At 56.3% G+C, this 16,513-nt stretch overlaps 1 protein-coding gene across 2 annotated transcripts; it reads right to left on the bottom strand.

Moving 5' to 3' along the window:
• Positions 1-1,107: 1,107 nt before the first annotated feature.
• Positions 1,108-16,020, bottom strand: TIMM44 (translocase of inner mitochondrial membrane 44). 2 transcript variants are annotated; one of them, XM_039857903.1, is made up of 13 exons: positions 15,880-16,020; positions 14,035-14,136; positions 11,611-11,781; positions 10,531-10,611; positions 9,639-9,788; positions 7,938-8,077; positions 7,571-7,656; positions 6,806-6,898; positions 6,575-6,699; positions 5,079-5,129; positions 2,934-3,023; positions 2,012-2,122; positions 1,108-1,613 (listed from the first exon to the last, which is right to left on the bottom strand). In XM_039857903.1, exons 1-13 carry the CDS (start codon positions 15,922-15,924, stop codon positions 1,494-1,496), a joined length of 1,365 nt encoding a protein of 454 aa, XP_039713837.1. In that variant the 5' UTR covers positions 15,925-16,020; the 3' UTR covers positions 1,108-1,493. The 2 variants fall into 2 exon arrangements, with proteins under 2 accessions (XP_039713837.1, XP_039713842.1); XM_039857908.1 differs by lacking the exon at positions 15,880-16,020 and adding an exon at positions 14,255-15,303.
• Between the last annotated feature and the right edge of the window lie 493 nt (positions 16,021-16,513).

The raw sequence follows: 16,513 nt of genomic DNA, 5'->3' as shown, positions 1-16,513 counted from the left end.
CCCGTCGATGGCGGCAGCGGCTCGGGGGACAGCGTCCAGGTCGCGCTCATGGCTCACATCGCCGCACGCCCTGCGGATGAGGGGTTGGCCCGGGGAGCGGTGATGAGGCTGTGCCTTCCCACGTCGCCCTCCGACCTTGCCTGTGCCCCGTCCCCCGTCTCCGGGCAACGCCCATGCCGGCCCGTGGACATGCCGCTACCGCCACGGGGGGACCTAACTCTGCGCAGGTGGGGTCGCTGAGAGTGGAGAAAAGGAGCCCCGATCCCGCCGGCCCGTGTACAACAGGTGCGACCGCGCGGCCCTGGAGCGCGGCGGGAGCCGGGCCCCGCTCCCCACCCGCTGCCTTTGTTCTCGGAGTCCGGGGGACACCCTCCCCCACCACCACCCCCGCTGTGCCCCTCACCCTGGCCTCCACCGCGATGGGGACCGAGTGCCCGGCGGCGAAGCTCTCCTCCGGGACCTGCGCCGGCTCCGCTCTCGGCCTCTCCCCGGCAGTGGTGGCGGCAGCGGCAGCGGCAGCGGCGGCGGCCCGGGCTCAGCCCAACCCACTCGCCCCTGGAGCAGCAGAGACCGAGGCGGGCGAGGCGCGAGCGAGCCGGGCCGCCGCGGCTGTTCCCATAGCGACGGGGGCGGGGCCGCGGCAGGGGGCGGAGGCTGCGCAGGGAGCGGCGCAAGGCTGCGACCCCGCCCCGGGCTCCGGATCACCGCACCCCTGCCCCACCGAGCGTAGGCAATCGGGACCCCATCCTTCCCAATCCCACAAGCTCCCCAGATACCGCCATCCTGACCTTAGCTCCTGCACCCCCATTCTCCAAGACAGACCCCTCACCCAGACTCCGTTTGAGGGATTCTCAATGCCCCCCAACATCGCTCATATGGGCGCTCAAGCTCCCCAAGGCCTGGGAACCCCAACCCTCAGAGACCTTCACCAGGTCACAAAATCCTCCCTAGCTTTTCTTTCTCTGCACCAGACAGGTGGAGTCTTGACCAGACAAGGCACCCCCTTTGGGGCTGCAGTTCCTTCAGTGACCTTGACCAAAGCCTTGCCATGACCATTTGGCCCACTCTCCCACCCCAGTGACAGACATTTCTGACTACCCAAGCCACTCTCTTACACTTTGGTGTTTTATTATCACTTCCAAATATCAGGCATACATACAGGATAAGGGCACTGTTAATTTTTTTTTTAATGGAGCTAAAACAGCCTGGCTGATGTGGCCAGTGGGGCCCACCACCTTGCCCTTTGAGGAGTCTCTGGGCCAGGGTCTCTTGGCACTGTCCCGCCTATGTGCCTCGCTGACACTGCGGGAGGCAGCCCTCAGCAGCCCTGGGCCCTGCCCTGTCCAGCTGGTTCTGCAGCTGCCCTGGTAGAGAGTGCAGAAGAGCCAACGGTCTTGTCCCCAGAGGTGTTTCCACAGGTGGACATCAGTCCCGCCCCGTGTGGCCACTGTGTGATGATCCAGCCTCAGAGGCCCTGGGCGTGGCTGTCACGGTCAGAGGACCTGCTCTGTGCTGGAAGCGGAGATGTCCAGGAGCCGCCAGGCCGCATAGGGGTTGAGCTCATCCTGGTCCCGGCACAGTGCCCACACGTACAGCATGCGCAACACCTTGTCCTGCGGGAGCGGGACGGGTGAGGGCTTGGGGGCGGAGAGCAGGCTTACACCCACACGGGGACAGGGGCTGAGGAGAGGGGCAGGGCAGGACAAGGCTGTTAGGACACAGGGACGCTGGGGTGGGGACCAGGGAGGGATGTTGGAGTGTTGGCCTGGGTGTGGAGTCCAGAGGCTGGGACAGGAGCTAAAAGCTCAGGATGTGGTAGAGCCAGACAGGTCAGTCACCCTCTGACCTCCACCAGGCCCAGCTCAAGCCCTGGGACTTCTCAAGGCGCCACCCTCCGGTCCTCTCCAAATCACAGAACCTCCTGGCTCTCAGCAGCCATCAGTGCAGAATGCCACCATTCGGCTGGTCCTGGGCTGGCCGCCTGCCCCACCCTTCCCCCTCCCTCACTCACCGGGTCGCCCTCGACCACCTCGCCTTTGGGGTTCTTGATCACCATCACCAGCTGAGCCTGGAAGGTGACAATCAGCACGGGCCCCTGCTCCATCATCTTGCCCATGGCCAGCTGCAGGGGGAGCCAACAGGGTGGGTGGGCCTCAGAGAGCAGTCCTCCACTGCTTCCCTGCTGCTCCACTAGACGGGGAGACCCCAAGGCGCTGCCGAAAAACGCCCTGGCACCTTGACACCTCGACTCATCACCCTGGAGGGACTATGAGAAGCCTCTCCAAGTCAGCACCCCAGCACCCCAAGTCACCTCCTGCTCGCCTGTTTCCAGGTAGAAACTTCCCATAAGACCCTCCCCATGGACAAGTCCAAGTCTTCCACTGTGAGATGGAACCTGAACTGCTAAGAATTCATGTGGGCTCCAGACACCCTGGCAGCCTCTCGGTCCCCAGGCTAGAGCTGTGCGAGGGCGTAAGAACCTCGGAGTCGGGCATCTGGCACATGGGCAAGGGGGGAGAAGGAAGCTGGCACCGGCATGCCTTCGGCCCTGAACAAGGAGGAAAGCGGGGTGACTGTGGCAAAGCAGACCGATGGCGGCCTGAGCAATCCTGACAAAGCCCCTGCCCTTCCCGGTGAGGGTGCAGGCAGAAGAATGCCGTGGGGGGCCCTGGGGCCCCGAGCTCTGGGCAGCAGCACCCCCTGTGCCCAGCACTTGCCTAAAAGTATTCCAACCACAGGACTATGGAAACCTTTCACTGTGAGGGACCTTTGAGGTTATTTAATCCAGGCGTGCGCCTATGCTGGAACTCCTCCAGGGCAGGGCGCTCACTGCTCAGGCTGACCAGCACACCTTCCCAACCCCGGGAAGACCCAGCCCTGCGCTCCCTCCCACCCGCCCCACCCCCACCCCCGACCGGGGAAAAGGCACTCACATCCACATTGTCAATGTCCAGGATGTGCGAGTGGAACTGGAGGCCCAGCGCCTTGGCCTGCTGGATCGGGTGGGCCAGCTGTCTGTAGGTCTGCAATAAGAGGCCAACATGCCTGTGAAATGACCGCTGGAGCACAAGCCATGCCAAGGCGCCACACCACAGGAGGGCGGGCACACCCGCTGATGCCTGCCCACCCTAGGCCGGTGCCAGCGTCCTGGGACACTCTCCCTATAAGGCAGCTCACCGGCAGTTTCGTGATTTCAGCTCTTGCACCTTCCAGAAATGGCCCCGGTGCCTGGGTGTGTTACGCCAGGAGCGGCAGATGCCAGGAGCATGGGTCCAAGCACAGAGGCTGGTGCCACCCGTTTGCTGGCTTGAGTCACACACTTCCCTCTCATTATAAAGACAGCACTGTGTCAGACTACCAAATGAAAGTGGTTTAATCAGTGGAGTAGGTAATTCTCCTGGAACACCATCTGAAATGCACTCGCAGGGGTATGTTGAGGCCTCCCTGGCTGATCTTAAATGTTCGCGCATCTACCTCACTCTGAGTCTTGGCCTGGAATCAAATGATTTTTCTAGGATTTGTTCTAACCCACAGGTGGCTCTGAAACCAACTGCCTTGTTTTCACTGACCAGCCTCTTGTGGGTGGCTGACTGCCACAGGCAGCCTGTTCTTCCTATAGGGGCAGTGGCACCATAAATGACACTCTTAACACCCTCGTGCCTGTTCTCAGGCCCAGGACACAGTCCTGGGACCTATGCAGTCTCGTATCGCAACAAGGCAACCATGATGGAAGACAGTCCAACGGTGTCTAGTTTTTATGGAAATAACCTATCCGATGAAAAAAAAAAAGGTGTCCATCCTACTTCTTGTGTAGTTTCTTTAAAATGACATTTAAAAAACACCTCTGTGAGCAGCAACAATTTCAGCTGCGTTTCCAGGGGCACTGGCAGCTCTCTGGCAAAGAGAATCAGCCACCTCCTAATGGTCCCAAAGTAAAAAACAACAACAACAACAACAAAAAACACACTCATAACTGCCTGCTGGATTAGTCACTGTGCAGGGGAGTGTTTAAAAAGAAAATCTGACATCTCTGCTTCTTCCAAGTTGTTTGTGAGCTGGTACAGAATAGAATCAGCCAAAAAGCCTCTGGATTGCTTAATACAAAGAAGCTGAAGAAAACACCCCATGAACACACAGGTCAGGGAGCAAGCAGGGCGAAGCGAGGCTGCCAGGAGCAGGGCAGACAGTGCGCTCCTGGAGATGCCTGGTCCCCGACTCTGGGGAGCAGGGGGGCCTCGTCAGGACCCTTGGCTCCTCCCCGGGTGGGAAATCTACCGACATCTGTTTTGATCCGAGTTCTGGGACCTTGCAGCAAGAACAGCTAATGAAATCATCCAGCACTTTGTGCATCCTGGAACACTGCTTCTGTGTTCGTGCTGTACCTTCATGACCTCATGGAATGGGGACAACGATGCAACTCTGGCCCAGGGAAGGGGGGTGACGCGGGCCGCTGGAGCCTCAAACCGTACTCTCTCCAGCACCCGTGAGCACTGGGGGAATGTCTGATGTACCCCAGAATAATTCATTGTCCCTTTCTACCTGACCCCTGGGCCCCCAGCCTATAGCCAAGGCCACTCTAGGCCATGGGGCCTTGCTTTATGTCACTCCGGGCCACCTGAAACGGGGCAGGTAGACGGGCCACACTGAAACTTCATCTTGCTAGGTCACTTCTCCTGTGGTCACTTTTTATCCTCACTATGAGCCTTCTTAACCAGAATTAAGATGCGGGAAGGGTTCTGAATCACAGTGAGGCAGGAGGACCACCCCAGCCCCAGGAAAAGGGAGGAAAAGGAGAACGAGCTGGAAGGAGCGCCCCTGAGTAAGAGTTTAATCCACAACGACCAGCCACCTGGCCCTCAGCAAGTCCTATAGGTTACGTGGCACCCGGCCCATGGTGTGGACGTGTACAACGTGCAGAGAGACAGAAAGCTCTGAGCGAGCGAACATGTCGGACACAAGGACCCCTCTTCAACCAGGACACCAGGCCCTGTCATGCCCCTTCCAGACCAGCTGCCTGAGCAGATCTCCAAACTGTGATTTCTTTCTAGGCCTAAAGAAAAGGAAAAGGAAGTACTCACAGCTTCATAGCACCAGTCTTTGAGAATGTCAAGCTCTCCAGAAATCATGGCCTAAAAAGGGAAAGACCGAAAAACAAGTGTGAGAAGGAGAGTGGGCTTCTGAGGCAGGAGAACTCCCGAGAATGTTCTCCAGTGACAGCCTTTCCTTTGCAGACTCCGCCCCCACCCTGTGGCTTCTGGGTGAGGAGGGAGCGGGGCTTGGGCCAGGCTTATGGCAGGGAGTGCCACCTCCTCAGGACCCTGGAAGCAAAGCCCCTGCTTATGTGACCATGGGGCGGCCCAGAGTGGGTTCCCAGGGCCTGGTAGAAAGGAGACAAAGGTGGCAGCAGGCCAGGCTCTCACTCTGGCCAGGAAATTGAGCCAAGGAGGTGAGAAGCTGCTTTCTGCCTTCCCTGGGGACGAAGCTCTGGATGGCCAGGCCCACAGAGGAACAGAAAGTCTCCTGCCAGTGGGAACAGCCTGGGGGAGGGGAGGCAGAGGGGGAAGTCCTGGGAGTGGGTTCCCAAGGTAAAGTGGGGGTGCTTTTTCAAGAACCTGGAGTCAGGGCTGGATCTGGGGAACATCAGGGAGGAGCCCAGAGAGGGGAGGAGGGGGCCAGGTGCCCAAGGGAAACCGCAGGGCGGCCCGAGTCCTGAGCCACCCTCACCCCGAAGAAACTGCCTGAGCTCTCACTGCCATTTTTAGGAATCACTCCATCCCCACCTTTGCTCAGCCCTGCCCAAAGTGGCAACTGGAGGGAGAGGGGACATGTGGAGGCTGGTGGAAGGGAGGTGGTAGGCAGAGGGAACAGGCACCCACATCGGGTCAAAGGGCTTTTCTGCAGTCCCACTTGGGGCCTCCCAAAGGCCTGGCCTGGTTGGGCTGGAGGGTCCCCAGGCTCCAGCTACATCTTGGGGGCTACAGAAGGGCAGGGAAAAGGCAGCTGACCTTGTGGAGGGTGAGACCTTGAACAAGCTGCCCCCTCCTCATTTCTGAGCCAAAATAAGGGGGCAAGAGGACCAGAAGATGGGATTCAGGATTCCCAGAGACCTATGAGGGAGGAAAGCTCCACAGCTGCTTTGGTGGCCCTGGTCCTGCCTCCCGACCCTGAGGGTCTGGCCTGAGCTCATGTGAATCCCTCAGGCCCTCCTCATGGCTCACCCCAAGAGCAGGAGCCAACTTCTCTCTGATGACTCCTGAAAGGACTCTGGTACCTGGGGACAAACACCTGACCCTGGCAGCCATGAGGGAATAACTTCAGACAGAGAGCACGAGGAAAACAAGAGGTGAGAAGACTCAGTCTTGGGGGCAAGCGTACCCGTGAGTCTAGAAAATGTCAGAGCCACTGTCACCAGGACCAGAGGGGCACGTGCAACTGTTGCCTTTTTGGAGGGCCAGACATGGGGGGGCCCTCGGGCCTCTGAAGATAAGCCTTGTCTCTGCTCAGAAAACACCCTCCTGGAGGAATTTCTGATCTGGTGAGGACCAAGGAGGGGCCTGCGGGGTTGGGCACCCACCTCCAGGACGTTGGGGATGATGTCGTTCTCGCATTGCTGCAGGAACCGCTCCTTGTCAAAGGCGGGGTCCACCCGCAGGATCTCCGTGAGCACCTCCGACATCTCCGTCTTCGAAAACAGGCCCCCTGGGGGCAGCCAAGCCAGGAGTGGGTAGGGGGCCTGGAACCTCTCCTTGTTGCCAACCCGGGGATGTGGGGGTGCGGCAGGATAATCCTGGGGACACTCACTCACCCAGCAAGTCTGTGACCTTGTCTGTCAGCACGCGGGAGGCCCGGATGAGCGCATTGTCACTCTCGTCATACTTCATCTTCATCTCGAAGAACCCTGCAGGAGACAGAGGCAGGGTCAGGCGTCCCTTCTGGAAAGTCCCTGAGTTCTGGGAGTTCTCTATGGCCTCTGCGTGATATATTCCAGACACAGGTCCGGTAAGTGAGGGGACCCCCTGAGCTGCTTCCTCAGCTGTGCACGAAGCCCCGGGCCCGCGGACCTACCTCAGGGGGCTGTGGGGACGGCTCAGTGGTGGGCCTAAGGGGCTGTGAGAACAAGGAAACAGGCCTCTAGCGGCCCCACAGGACAAGGGATAACGCATGTGGCTCCACCCCGTGTTTGTCGGCATCTGGGAGCCCCATGCTCCAGCGAGAGCAGAGAACTCCATCCTCCCCAGGGCTCCTGGCCTCCCATCCTCCCTTAGGAAGGAGTATCTCCCGAAATCCCCAGCTGCACCACTGCGTCTGGCTACCCTACTGTGACCGCTAGCTCTGGCAAATGTCAAGATGGTGACCCAGTCCCAAGAGCAATATCCATGCCCACCAGCTACTGAGAGGCCAACACCCCATTGATCTCACAGGGTGACCCTATGGAAATGAGTGGTCCTCTCTGCCCCAATCTCCTCCTCTGAAAAATGGGGGTCTGGTTTGTGCCCAGGACCCAGGAAGTGTTCAGTGTCTTCCATCACCTCCCTGCTGTCAGCCAAGTCTCAGCGACGTGAACACTCACTGTTGAACACCACGTTGTTGTCCCTGAAGTCCTTCCACTGCTGATACCACTTGGAGTCCTTATGTAGCACAACCCCCAGGGCCTCCCTGGGGGAGACAGGGTGGCCGGTGAGCAGAAGCCAGGGAGCCGCTGGGCCCGGGCCCATCACTGCGGGGAGAGGGCAGCAGGACAGCCCAAGCTAGTGGCCACGGTGACCCCGTCTTCATATCGTGGCCTCCTGTCTTCCCTCTTCCCCTTCCCACCACCTGCCCTCCCCCAAATTCTCTCAAGGGAGACAGGAACCTGGAGCAGAAAACAAACTCGATAACTGACTTCCGTGGGCCTGAAGGGGAGGCAGTGAGGGGTCCCTGGCTGGCCTGCTACCTACTCATTGGGCTCAAACACTTTCTCTTCCTTGAACTTCTCTCCAGCAAACTCCTTTCTTTTCCGGAGCCGTTCGGGCCTCCGGTAGGGCCCAGTCTGGCCCAGGACACTGTCGTCGATCTCCTTCTTCACTGACTCCACCCCCTGAAGGAGAGCACAGAAGGTGCGGGGTAGGTGCTGGGGACCTTTCTGACACCCCCAGACACCAGTGTCGGCCTGTGTGGTTGTGCCTAAAGTTGGGGAATGACTGCTATGAACCCCAACCTCAGGCCTGATGGTACCCTGGGGCCTCACCTTCCCCAGGTCTTGCGGTCACTCGGCCCAGAGCCCCTACCCGGCCCAGTGCAGGGTAATGACATGCTTGAGCCTCCTGTGCCTCCGGGGAGACCCCAGCTCCGCCTGACCACCACCCCCAGCCCTCCAGGAGCAGAAGACACGCCCCCACTGCCCCAGATGTCCTTGGATTATGAGACGGACACCTCGCTCTCCCTGGAAACCAGAGGAGCATCCTCGATTCCGCCTCTGCTCCACTCCTCAATCCGAGCAGACCCAACGTCTGTGCGTCCGCCTTCCTGAAACTCTGGAATCTATTTTCTCCCCCTCCCCACCCATGGGCAACTGCACTAGGGCCCCCCAAGACACTCTCCAGCCTCCTCTGCGCCACTGCTGGACTTCTCGTTGGGTGGCTGTGCCTCTTCCACACTCAATATAGGCACACCTTATTTTATTGTGCCTCACAGATATTGTGTTTTTCTTTTTTCTTTTTTTTTTTTACAAATTAAAGGTAAGACACTCCACCAGCAAAAAGATTACGACTCGCTGAAGGCTCAGATAATGGTTAGCATTTTTTAGTAATACAGTATTTTTTAATTAAGAGATGTACACTGTGTTTTTAGACATAATGCTATTACACACTTAATAGACTACAATAGAGTATAAACATAACTTTTACACACACTGGGAAACCGCAAAATTTCTATGGCCGGTATTATCATGGGATTCACTTTACTGCGGTGGATTGGAACCTGCAATATCTGAGATCTGCTTGTAACCTTTTTTGGCTCCTTGTTGCTTCTTGGATGAAATCTGAAGTCTCCTGTGTGGCCTGCAAGACTGCTCCGATGGGCCCTGCTCTCCCTCCAACTCCCCTGCCATTGCTCTGGCCACACCAAGTTGTGTGGGACACACGAATGGGCTTTTTGCACCCCTTTTTAGGGCATGCTCCCTCTGCCTGCAACCCCTTCCCTGTGTGTTCTTCTGTCACATGTCGCTCAGGAACTGTGTGTCCCCTTCCTGTCCCCCAGGCCTCTTGAGAGCAGGAACTCAGACTTTTTCTCCTGGGGCCCCCACGACCAGCAGAGAGCCTGGCACGTGGTAAAGTTCAACAAGAGTTATCGGAATGAATTCAGGACCTCAAGTCACTCCAAGTGGGACAAATCTCTGGAGTATGAATGCAGCTCAGGGCTGGCAGCTGAGAAAAGGTGAGAGGCTCACAGTGCATTACCCTGCAGCTCTCTAGAGCTATGACTTGCCCAAGGTCACCCAGCCAGGAGGGGTGTGAGGACCTGGCGCCTCAAGTGGGCCCTCCCCACCAGTCAGTCCCACTGCACTTCCCGCCCCAGTGCGGCCGTCTGTCTTTGGGGTTGAGCTCCAAGGTGAGAACTCTGGCTCTCAGCTCCGAAACGGGCCCCGGCGTCCAGCTCACCTGGGAGAGGGCTCTGAAGGCAGCCGTCCTGCCCAGCTTCTCCCCGCCCTTGGACACCGACTCAGCCGACTGCTTGGCGGTCTTGGCTGCTTCCTCCATACCCTCCTTGATTTTCCGGCCAAGGTCACTTTTACTGACTTCGTCAAGACTCTACTGAGACAGAAGTGTGCATGTGGGGCGGCGGGGGGGTGTCAGCACAATACCCCTCAGGGGCCCACAGGCGCACTGAACTCCTCTGGCTCCTGAGGCCCTGAGACTCAGGCGCACACGTTCAAGAGCACTGCCTACAACTCCTGGGGTGCTGCGCCCTCTGTCAGCTGGCCTTTCCCAGAATGGGCAGGAGCCCTAAGTCCCCACAGGAGCCACGGGAGCAGCAGCCTGAGGGTAAGAAAGAAGTTGAGGGTGTGCCCAACATGGGGCTGGCCTCACGTGGAGCCAACAACGGCGTAAAGCCCTGCCCCAGCTCTCCTGCCCACGAGAACAATAAAACAACCCTAAAGCAGCAAAACGAAACCCCCCGCACTGTCTAGGAGGGTCTCACTCCCATCTCCACTCACCCTTGATGGCAAAATGTCCCCTCCCCTTCTATGTTTAGGCAGGTGGAAAAAAATCCTCATTTTATCCTCACGTTCTGGATGTTTGCCCATCCACTTCTAACTTAAGTAGTAAACTGCCAGGCAGGTGGGCGAGTCCAACTTCCGCCCCTTCCTAAGGGGTATTGTGTATCTGCACTATGGACGCCTCCAGGCCAGGCCAGCTGTGTCCTCAATGGTCACCCAGCTCTCGCCCACACCTGTTCGACTGTGGCTGCTAGCACCGTTCTCCCGAAGCGGGGGGCACAGATGGGCCCTCAGAGCCGGCCGGGAAACTGAGGTGGCCCAGAGACTGTTACCTCCTTCACGGTGCCCGTGATGGCCCCCAGCTTCTTCTTGATCACCTCACTCGTCCGCACGGTTTCAGATTCGATGGTTTTCTACAGTAAAGAGTTACCATACAGCAGTTACTGGACAGCCACGGGCCCAAAGAAGCATTTTCTCAGCAGCCCCTTCCTCCTCCATACTCCCCGCACCCCAAGGGCCCGTCACTGCCCCACCGTCTGGTCTGTGGATCTCAGCCACTAAAGGCAGACAGACGGGGACCCTCCTGAGCCCGGGAGCCCCTGGACCTGCATCTTTCTCTGGGCGGCAGGGCTTGATCCTGCCTGTCGGCTCGTCAGCATTCTGCTGCCCTGTTCTGTCCTCCACCCAGCCACCAGCCACTGCAGTGACTCCCATACCCTAGCCGCCCCAGCCAACCTAGGCTTGCTCTGCCCCCAAAGGACCACCCAGCCCACTCCCCTTCTTCAATGAAAGGAAAGGCCATCTTCCATGGGGTTGAATCCCCCACTGGCAGGAACCACATGGATAGTTACATCCATGTGAGTGACCTGGGGACACTCAGAGGCAATGAGCCTTGCCCATGGCCTGGGGTGTGGGTCAAGAGAAAACTGAAGGATCTGAGACAGGTGCCTGTACCCCATTCATAGTGGCAGGCACTTGGCAACTTCTCAGTAAGAGGTGGCAGCGGTAATTAGTAATTACACCAGCACTGTGTCCCACTCTACCCATTTCACCCAGAGGACAACGACCAGGAAGCTCCCAGGAACAGCGAATCTCAAACCCAGCACTCGAGGGATCATAGGGGTCCCATGGAGACGCAGATTCTAACCCAGCAGGTCGAGAGGCTCTGAAACCCTCATTTCTCACAAGCTCCCAAAAGAAGCCCGTGCTGCTGGTGTGCAGAACTGGAAGGCTAGGCGACCCGCTCCTGTCCCCTAGGCTGCTGTCATCAGTGAGGTGACCTCACCTCCACATTAGCTACTCCTTCCCCAACTGCACCCACACTGAGCTCCCTGCACTGTCCGGGACCAGGAAATTGCTAGCTCTGAAAGCGAGGGTGCCCACCGAAGGAGACACGAGGCAAAGGGACTCACATATTTCCTTCTGGCTTCCTGGAGCGCATCTGACTCTTCCAACTTCCGGGCTTCGTCTCGGAATTTTTTTATACTTTCTTTCATTTCTTTGTTTTTGGCTAATTCTTGTTTGATATTATCTAACAAGCCAGAGAGAAAGCCTTTTCTGTTTCCAGAAGAATAGGATTTGGACTAGAAAGAATGTAAAAGGAATGAAGGAGTTTTAATTTTCTCCTTTCTGTTGATAATGGGTTTAACAATGAATAGTTACCTTTTTTATATATATATAAGAATGATATAAATTTAAAAAACATCACACAATAAACTGCGGGACATCCAGACAACAAAGTATTATTCAGCAATAAAAAGAAATGAGCTGTCAAGCCATGAAAAGACATGTAGAAACCTTAAATGCATGTTATTAAGTGAAAGAAACTGATCTGAAAAGGCTACAAACAGTATGATTCCAACTCTACAACTTTCTGGAAAAGGCCAAACTGTGGAGACAGTGAAAAGGTCAGTGGTTGCCAGGGGGAGGGTTCAGGATAAATAGGCGGAACACAGGATTTTTAGGGCAGTGGAAATATTCTGTATAACAATGTAACAGTGAATACATATCATTATATTTGTCAAAACTCAGAATATACAACACAGAGAGTGAACTCTATTGTAAACTATGGACTTTAGTTAATAATAATGTACCCATTTTGGCTCCCCTCCCATAACCGATGCCCCACCCTAATGCAAGATGTGAACAGAAAATTATGCTGGCGGGGAGAGGAGGTGCGTGGGAACTTTCTGTACTTTCTGCTCGATTTTTCTGTAAATCTAAAACTGCTCCAAAAATAAATAAATAAATAAAGTCCATTAAAAATGTAACAAAATGCCAGGCTCCTTCTTCAACAGAGATGCTGGACGAGAAACAGGTGCAGTTTGGAATACTCACGGGGATTCTAACATGCTCGCCCAAGGCCAAGGCCATCACTGAAGGGGCCCTCACCCCAGGACTGGAGCCGAAAGGACTCTGGGGCCCCTCATCCCTAAGGAGCTGGCACAGGATCAGGCTCCCTGGGCTTCTGGGGCCAAGGTAACTTCTTCCTCTGGGGTCACTCCCAAGTCCCCATCTGGGACTTATATGTAACCCAAGGGCCTGAGGACCGACACAAACCTCACTTTCTCAGCCCACAGGATCACAAAGACCAAGAGCCTGAGATCAGCATTCCTCTCCATGGGAAAACCCAACACACCCAGAGGCCATACTGCAGGGAGGCCAGAAGAGGCCCTGCTCCAGGCACAAGCACCAGTGCTATACAACGCTCAAGACACAAGCTTCTCAGTCAGACAGGGCTGGGTTTAGACCCCTGCTTTGCCACCTGTGGAACTAAGAGCAGACTCAGAAAAGAGAGAGCTTAAAGAATGACTGTGAGAGAGTCGAGGCACCGGGAAGTGGCGTGTGTGCTCAGCCGCTCCCATCGCTCCCACCACGATGTGCTGGGTATGCCACTGCAGCTGGGGCCCCCTTTACCGGTTTCAGGGATGACAGCCTCCCTGGACCCTGTCAAGCTCCAGGGAAAGCTGTGCCAAGCCCAGCTGCTGCTCCACAGGAGGGGTGGCCAGGCCCGGTGCCGGCAGGCTGTCGTCTCGTCTACATGCACCCTGGCCAACCTTTCTCTCCAGGGGAGTCCACGTTCTAAGACTGCCAGGGACCGTGCCAACTGGTAGCAGCTCTGTCACTCACTCAAGGGCAACAAATTGTGGGCGAGTGAGAAACTGGACAATAAGAGGAAGGGCCACAGGGCCTTTCCCATGGCCGTAACAGCCCCAGGAGAAGATCAGGGAGATGAAGTCTGAGTGAGGCGGGCACAAGTAACTAGCTGCCTGCATGGAAGTAGCCAAGATGAGGCTGGGAAGGGAGAGTGTGTGCCGCCCAGTGCGATTTTGGGCTTTCCTCCCTGTGGTGATGAGGCACCAACAGAAGCATGGTTGAAGAGGAGTGACAAGGAAGGCAAAAGTTCTAGAAAACGCTACCTGTGAGGAATAACATAAAGGGTGGGGGAGATGGAGCCTGGGGAAACTGAGCCCCAGGATATGATGGGTGACTCTGCTCAAATGCCTATAGGGCTGTCACCCAGAAAAGGAAATAACCTTGCTTGGTCAAGGAGCCACTGGTAGAAGGCACAGGGACATGATTTCAGCTCAGTACAGAGGGTGCCTTTCCACCATCAGAGCTGACACAATGTGCTACTATGTCAAGCATGTCCGGAAATACAGAGAGGACCAGGCACACTGGACTCTGTAACTTCAAAAGCTTTGGATGTGGAATGCCTGTCAATCAGATGCCAGTGGCAATATGGGCAACATCCTGCAGCCCTCTCTCCTGTCAACTAGGTCTGGTTTTTCAGGCCTCCCCCTTCTGTCTGCTTGCTCATGTCCTAAGTTACTCACCAGGGGCAGTTCTCTACCTGGCCGGCGTATCTGATAGGTACCATGGGGTAGTGGCACTAGGTTGTGGCTGGACAGAAACTGGATTCCACTGCCGAGGCATCTCTAATTGGGGGAGAAAAAAGGAAGATCCATTCAGATAAGAAAGCGACTAAGAAGTAAGTAGGCCACTCTAAAAAAGCAGGGGTTGCCTGAGACTCATTTGCCAATTTTTATCACACACCCGTCACGTGCTAGATGCTCTACAATCTTCCCGAATTCTCAGAAGCCGGTGGAATCTGGTGGAAAGAGAAAACACTGGACCTCTGCCTCCAGGGCCCACATCTAGCCTTCCGCCTCTGAACCTGTGAGGAACCAGATGAGTCCCAGGAAATGCCGGCCTATGGTGGAAGAAGGCTAAATGTGTCAGTCCAATTTAATTCCTTAGTCTGAAAACGGGTAGGCCGAGTCTCGATGCCAGTGGCAAGCAGTCTTCTTTCACGAGCCCTCTCCACTTCTGCTGGCCTTGTAAGATCAGAGACTTAGGCTTTCAGAGGTAAACACTGATAACTTACTGTCCCAGGCACAATCCTGGAATAAACCAGGACTGCAAGCAAGGCAACTTAGGGAGTCACTTGGGCAAAGATGCTGCTATTCTCATGTGAAAGGCGTTCCTTGTCCTACCAAATAATGAACTTAAGCTCCGTGAGAGAAGGGTCTGTGCAGGTCCCGTTCAACGCTGCACCCTAGCACCCAGCACAGAGCCAGGCACGTGGATGTCAATACCTGATGAAACCACTCTGCCATTTCCACATTTCTTGGGCCTTTCCTCTCCCTATTCCATGCCTTCTGGCTCCAGGAACCCTAGGTGACATCTTAAACTTATACAGATGCCACCATCTCCCATAGCTACTCAAGAGTAACTCTTGGGAGTTTAAATAACTTGTTTTACTTCTCTAAATGCCTACACCCATTGATTCTGGAGCCACTGAATCCAGCAACAGTCTGAAATAGAAGTATATGGCTGTCTAACTTTAGAGAGCAATCCCACAGCAGGACCAAACCTGAGGGTGGGTCCCCCTCAGTCCTGTGTCTAAATCCAAACGTGTAAATTCAACCTCTAAAACCTGACTCAAAAGACAAGCAGCCAAGAAAAAAATCAGCCCAGGGTCAAAGACACCTTCTTTCTCCCAACACTCAGATTCCAGTGAAATACTTTCCTTCCTCCTGGAGTCAGACTGACTCCAGCTTTGGATCAGGTCAGCCACTCATAGCTCAGAGAAGTGGGCAGGCTGCCAGTCTGTCTCGTTTCCTAACCTGTGAAACAGTAACAAGCAGCAGCAACATGTAGTACTATTTTCTGAGTGAGCTTCATGCCTTGACTCCCACCGCCCCCTAAGCCCAAATTTAGCAAGGGCAAGAGTAGCCTCTCTCGCTTTCACACGAACGGATAGGAGAGGCAATGCAGCAAATGCTCTCGGTAGAGGACATGGCATATAAATGTAAGCCATGACTGTCAAGGTTTTTTGCCTTCCCCTCGCTACTTTTTCTCCACTGGGCGCCAAGGCCACCATGAACTCCCCGGAGCACGTGGGGTCTGACCAGGAGGTGAGGCGCACCAATCCGCTCTCTGCCCAGCCCCAGCTACGCCGCCCCGGCCCCGCACGCTCAGCGTCGGCTCTCAGGCCTCGCTCCAGTCCCCCTGCCCCGGCCTCAGCTGACCCAATGACCCATTCTCAAGCCACTCGCCGAGTCCGAGGAAGGACCGAGGGAGCCAGAAGCCCGAGCAGGCCCTGGAGGTCGCGGGCCCAGGGCTCCCTAGGCCGGGATCCCCTCAACACCCTCCCCCGGCCCCGCAGACGCGCTCACCCGCGGGCAGCCGCACCAGCCTCCCCGCAGCGCCGCCGCTGCCATGTTGCAGGATGCCGTGTGACCTTCTGTCGGCGCGGCCCGATGGCGTCATCACCCGTCGCGTCTTCCCCGAGCGCCTTGGGCCTGGGAAAAGCGGGCCCTGGCGGCGGGGCTGAGGCGAGCAAAGGCCTCTGATTGGATAGAACTCTCAAGGAGGCAGGCCTTCCTTGGACAGACGTCTCCCATAGAGGCGGGGCCTGAAAGAGGGAGGGGAATTCCTAGAGCTGTCCTATGATAGGACAGGATTTCGGAAGAGCGGGACCTGTGACTGGATGTCACCCGGGGAACTTCTGTGAGGCAGACACCTTTGGTAGGATAAGACTGCGAAGGGGCGGAGCCGGCGTCGATTTCCCTATGCAGCTGGTCCTCAACCTTTTTGGCCCCAGGGACCGGTGCTCCTTTGAAAATCTAATGCCAGATGGTCTGAGGTGGAGCTGAGGCGGTGATACTAGTGCTGGGGAGTGGCTGCAACTACAGCCGAAGCTTCGCTGGCTCCTACGCTGCTCACCTGCTGTGCAGCCTGGTTCCTAACAGGCCACTGACGTACTGGTCCATAGCCCAGGGGTTGGGGACCCCTGGTAGAACATGCAGG

Source organism: Pteropus medius, unplaced genomic scaffold (genome assembly GCF_902729225.1).
Source record: "Pteropus medius unplaced genomic scaffold, Ma_sr-lr_union100, whole genome shotgun sequence".
Classification (NCBI taxonomy): domain Eukaryota; kingdom Metazoa; phylum Chordata; class Mammalia; order Chiroptera; family Pteropodidae; genus Pteropus; species Pteropus medius.
The sequence above is the reverse complement of the archived record's forward strand: the minus strand, read 5'-3'. Positions and strand labels throughout refer to the sequence as shown.

Coding starts and splice junctions, on each gene's coding strand:
- TIMM44 (XM_039857903.1), bottom strand. CDS start 15,924: ATGGCAGCGGCGGCGCTGCGGGGAGGCTGGTGCGGCTGCCCGCGG. Junction 11,782..14,034: donor CAGGTAGAGAACTGCCCCTG/GTGAGTAACTTA, acceptor CATTCTTTCTAG/TCCAAATCCTATTCTTCTGG. Junction 6,700..6,805: donor CAAGGTCACAGACTTGCTGG/GTGAGTGAGTGT, acceptor GGCTGCCCCCAG/GGGGCCTGTTTTCGAAGACG.